Source organism: Ruditapes philippinarum, unplaced genomic scaffold, assembly GCF_026571515.1.
Source record: "Ruditapes philippinarum isolate M1 unplaced genomic scaffold, ASM2657151v2 ctg2860_1_1_1_1, whole genome shotgun sequence".
In the NCBI taxonomy this organism is placed as follows: Eukaryota; Metazoa; Mollusca; class Bivalvia; order Venerida; family Veneridae; genus Ruditapes; species Ruditapes philippinarum.
The window spans coordinates 235,969-241,472 of NW_026857286.1; the positions used below are offsets into that span (position 1 = coordinate 235,969).

Below are 5,504 nucleotides of genomic sequence, written 5' to 3' on the forward strand. Positions count from 1 at the left end.
GTATTCAAGTGAGAAATACTGGAACCACCCAACAAGAAAGCTGCCAAATAGATAGAACTAAAACACCACACGCACAAACAACAATAATGTCGTGCTGAACGATCATTAAGGATCGGAAATATAACACTCCTGATTAAATGTACGGGGCGACTTTTTACAGCCTCCACACGGCACAAACAACGCTGATGTGACGATAAAATAGAGTGAAATAAGAATCCCTAAAGGCCAACGCGGTAAAATAGAAAATGTTGCAGGCTCGGTTTGATTGAGCCTGTTCATGGACGGTACTATCAAGTGCAAACTACCGAAGATAAGAAAGTTATGGACCGGACACGACATACACCCTCACATAGACAATGTTGACCTTGAATGAGCAAGTGCAACCTTGACCCTGGAGGTAGTGGTCTTGTTTTGCGCATGACACATTGTCTTGTCATAACAAACATTTGATGAATGACAAAGTTATGGACCGGACACAAAAGTGTGACGGACAGACGGAAGTGCCAACAATTGGGGTTTATTTGCTTTTTCTTTGATCTTTATGTGGCATTTTCCCCCATAAACCAGTAAAATTACCACATAAACCAGTCGGTTTATGGGATTTCCTTCTTTTTTTAACAAAAAATTATGGACGGCATGAAATCAATCTCTGATCGCCCGGACGGACGGACAAACAGCCGGACGGAGCCTATTTCTATTTTCCTCTTTTCTTCGAAAAGGCGGGGGCAATTAAACACAAACACATATGTAGCATCTGTCAATAACATTACATTTATTCTATAACATTCCATATGTAAACACATGCAGAAATATAGAAACATAGAAAATAAAAATTGTTCAAACTGATATGATCCAATAAAATAACTATTATTATGAACCTGAAAATGAAACGTTCAAAATATAATATTCTGTTACATTTATTTATAGACCTGTATCATTTAGTTTGAATTGATAGAGGAATACAGAAATACACAAATATTCAGAAACACTGAACAATAAGAATTGCAAACTAACTTATTCAAATATATTTCTTATACAAGCTTAAAGAAAAAATACTACGAGGGTTCAAACTATAAATTAGCGATCCGCTACTTTTTATATCCACAAAGCAAGTGAACTTCCTGCAAATAATGATGTGTAACAACAAGAATAAAGACATGGTTGATAACATGCATCACTGAAATGTAAGTTATCTTTTTAAAGCAAACTAAAATAGACGGACTTGCCAAAACACTGAAAGTTATATAAAAATAGTCATATAAAAACAATCACTCACCAGGCTTTTCATGATATATGCAAAGATTTATTTGTAAGTTTAGTGTAAGCAATGAACACGGAGGCTATTAAAAATATAAAATTTGCTGTCTAAAGTTTTATATAAAATTATTTACCAGTTATCCTACTTTAAGCGACAATGACAATATCATAACTATTTCTTTTATGTATTATTACGAGGCCGTCCTTTAGTACATAGAAAATAAGTTTTCAATTGAATGTTATGGTGGCTGTTATTCAGCCAATCAAAGATACTTAAAAACATTTATCACTATGCTCAAAATATTAAAAATTAAACTGTCCTAAAATTGTGAGGCTTTATTCAAATAATACATGACCTAAGACAATTATTCATATATCACAGTATGTTGATATTTTCCCATTTGCAAAAACAGTCATGTAATTAATATTTTATAGGGGTGGTTAATACAGGGTTTATTTATTATAAGTAAGAAAAGGGTGGGTGGGTCGGTCTTATCAATTATCTACATCTAGCTGCATGACTCTTAACATAGTCCATAAACTCTTCACGATTTTGTTGCAGCATCGCCAAAAACAAATGTGTAATGCAATTAAATAAGGCTTGGTGTATAATTCCACAAATATAGCACTACAAATAAGGCATTTCTCTTAATCTGGAGTAAAGCAATTGTAACATGTATTCCAATTGTCCCGATAATATCAGATTTATCCAGTCTGGAACTGTCAAATCAAAAAGTGTGATCATGATTGGCCAAAATCTTTTATCTTTGAAAAATTCCCATTCTATGTCCATCATACGTGTTCTCTTGAATAGCATTTCTAACTTAAAGTGGTCTATTTTACATAAAGCACTTGCAAGGAAGCAATTTTCTACCTTTCTTCTCCATTCTCTATAAAAGTCTATCTGATGACTTTCTAACATTTGATTAAAAAAGTTTATACACTCATTTAACCTTGGAAGCTTGTGTAGTGCAAAATTCTCATATTCTACTAAACCTGCTATTATTCTGTGTTTTTCCTTTCCATTCATATTCTCACGTATCAGGTTACGTTCTGGAATCATATAGTTTGGAAGGTGATTATTTTGTAAACTGTACTTGATAAACATTATCGCCTTCTTCAACAGCTTGACCAAATTACTTGGGACAAACGCTTGTTCTGGTTCAGTTTCTACAATCCAAAATACAATATTTTTCACAATGTATGATGATATGTCTTCACAAACATTCTTTTTTATTTCCTTCGCAACATATTTAAAAAGTATATAGAATTTCAACTGGACATCAGTCAGGGATTTTATTAATTTCAATTCTGCGATCGTGTAGCAAACGCGCCATTCAATATTCTGACTATCACTAGATTTATGACCAACAGGAACAACGTATCCTTCCATACTTGTAATTTCTTGTATCAAGCTGACTGAAGGCCAATGATAATATCTTACTCTTTTTGACCAGTTGCTTAAATAGCAGCCCCCGTAAAAATACATGGCTAATACATGATCAATACGTTCAATTGTAATTGCTGGTCCCTGTGTTTCAAAACACACATAGCCATCACGAACTTTATTGATTGCCTGCATTGATTGTAAAAAGAAATTTCTAAATATTGGGCTTGATATATACACGCGTCCAAAATATGCCTTATAAAGGTCCGACTGATGTAAACACTCAAATAATGCACTGTCTTCGTCTCCATACGCCAAAACAAGTTTTACGTATCCAGGGGGTGTGTTTATATATTCAGCCTCAACAATATTAAAACCATTAGATATGTTAGCTGTATCTACACAAATTGTATCTGTTATGATAATCATACAATCCATGTCACTGCTTGATAACGAAACCCCTTCTGCTGTACTACCTACAAGTTCTATTTTAATTGGAAAATTAAACGTCTCGTTTAGCCTGTCAGCGAGTTTAAAGATCTCTTTTTGAGCTTCTGATTTTTGCAATAACCACTCACGATCAAATCCTATTGCACTTAACGTAGTAAATATCATTTGGGACAAATGGTCTTCTTTTAATTGTTCTTCTGCCATTTTATGAACAAATACACCTTAAGTTTAACACCTGAAAAGAATAAAAACACACTGTTTATTCGTTAGACGAAACAAGTTTTAATTTCTGTGATACAAGGATCCAATTTAATGACAAACATGACAAACTGCTTGTTTGTTTAATATTTGTAAAAGTAATCTAATCTTAATATTTATATGTAATTATGTCAAAGTGATGTACATTTATATTAGCAAAGTACAGATATAAACAATGTTGAATTGCGACATTATCAGTCCATACATTACTATGTATGTATAGCTTATCTTTTCATTACTTACGTATTCATATCACATAAACAAAAAAAATGTTATGTAATAAAATGCATTTGTTTCGTTGCATGATTTTGTTTTTACATAAGCATATGATGTATACATAGCATATGTAAAACCGATTCTATGGACATGACTTTTCGTTAATTAGCTATTTACATACACATTTATTTATTGATACGGAATACTTTCGTTTCGCTTCATTATTTTGTTACTTTTGCACATTACAGATTCTATATACTTTTGCAACATGTGGATTGCTTTCAATCTGAGTCATATATTCATGTGAACATATTATCAATATGTATTGTAACAATAATTTAACCATTCTATTATCAATCAATCTCGAGAAAATAAAGTCTCTCTATCAAAGTAAATAAAGGCCAGAAATTGCATGCATATGAAGAACGAACCCTGTCTTTTTTACCAACGATAGGCGCTATTCAAATTATAATTTTCAAATTCTACAGATATATAAATATCTAGGGTACATCGGCAATTAAAAACTACAATTCTCTATACACTATTTCTTGCTGTTCTTAATTAGTTTGAAAATATATTAATAATACATTTTTTAAGAATGAAAACGAAAACAATACTTACCAATTAGTGCCTGTCATCGCATTGCCTATAAAATGATCTAACACACAACCGTATCTATTAAATGAAGTTAGGGTCAATGTATATAGTCCGCTGATTAGATTTTATTTATCAGAATGTAAAACGATTAGCTGAAAAAGCCAACCTAAATAAAGGTTTAACACACATAATCTGCATTTCATTAACAGAAAAGGATGAAAATACTTGAAATTACCCAAAATCGCGTTTTTCCATGTTAAAGCATGGCCTAGCATACATGTATAAATTTGAAGAAAAATTGTTGTTTTGTATATTTTTTTATTTCTTTCATTAATCAAGATATTGCTGAACAAATACAAAATATTTAAGGGACTCCACTGAAGTTTTTTGACATGACGGGATTGAAAATAATTTCTGGAGACTAATTTTCTATTAGATGAAGGTCAAGGTCAAAAACTACATGTGCACCAAATTACATTTACCTTTTTGTCCATAATGATTATTGAAAGTTTGAAAAAAGACCCAAATTTAAAAAGCATTGAAATGCTTTACATTCACATCGGCCTTAAAGTAGCACATAAAACACGCTTTTCAATTTATATTGCTTATGTTTCTTTATAAGCTTTTGGATGTCTTCTCTAATTTCATGCTTTTAGGCTTTAAGACCTCAGTGGAGTTCCTTTAGGCAGAAATCAGATAAGCATGCCAAAGTGTACGAATGAACAAACAATTCGGAAAACCTACCAAATTTTAAAAATGGGGCGATGAAAAATTGACTATAAAGTTGTTTTTCTGAGAAATAAAACAATACGAAAGGCAAGCTTGAGAATGGACTATATAAATTTTTTTTGGACACCTAATACAATATGCAAGGCAAGCTTAATCACTAAAGTTTATTTATTCTTTTAAAGATGAAAACTAGCATTTTTGACGAGTGTTTCTTCGGCAAATACAACAGTTTTCCGACGAAATCCGTAACGTATTTCAGGAACTCCGTGACACGTATCTGAAGAATTTCTTGCTCCATTCTCCGTATAAGAGTTCAATCCCTTTGTATCGTTTGCAAGGAAATTTCAAATTGTCATATATTTGTTTATAAAAAAATATTCAATACACGTAGGAGTACCTAGAAATACATAATGCTTGTGTTACTGTTTAATCAAATTGATAGTAAAATAGCGAGTCGGGATTGAGTATTTATATGTATTTTGTGTACCAATCATTTAAAGTTAAAGTAATTTGTAATTTTGTATCTACATTTTAACTTAACTGAACGCGAGAAACTATCAAAACGCTTGTTCAAAAACTAATTTGATGGTGGTAACGTTGTTTTCTGCTA

The 5,504-nt window shown here is 31.9% G+C and overlaps 1 protein-coding gene across 1 annotated transcript; it reads right to left on the reverse strand.

Moving 5' to 3' along the window:
* Nucleotides 1-855: 855 nt before the first annotated feature.
* On the reverse strand, nucleotides 856-3,321 carry LOC132749284 (uncharacterized). The gene has a single exon (XM_060739009.1). The coding sequence runs from the start codon at nucleotides 3,296-3,298 to the stop codon at nucleotides 1,886-1,888; it is 1,413 nt and encodes a 470-aa protein (XP_060594992.1). The 5' UTR covers nucleotides 3,299-3,321; the 3' UTR covers nucleotides 856-1,885.
* Between the last annotated feature and the right edge of the window lie 2,183 nt (nucleotides 3,322-5,504).

Coding starts and splice junctions, on each gene's coding strand:
- LOC132749284 (XM_060739009.1), bottom strand. CDS start 3,298: ATGGCAGAAGAACAATTAAAAGAAGACCATTTGTCCCAAATGATATTT.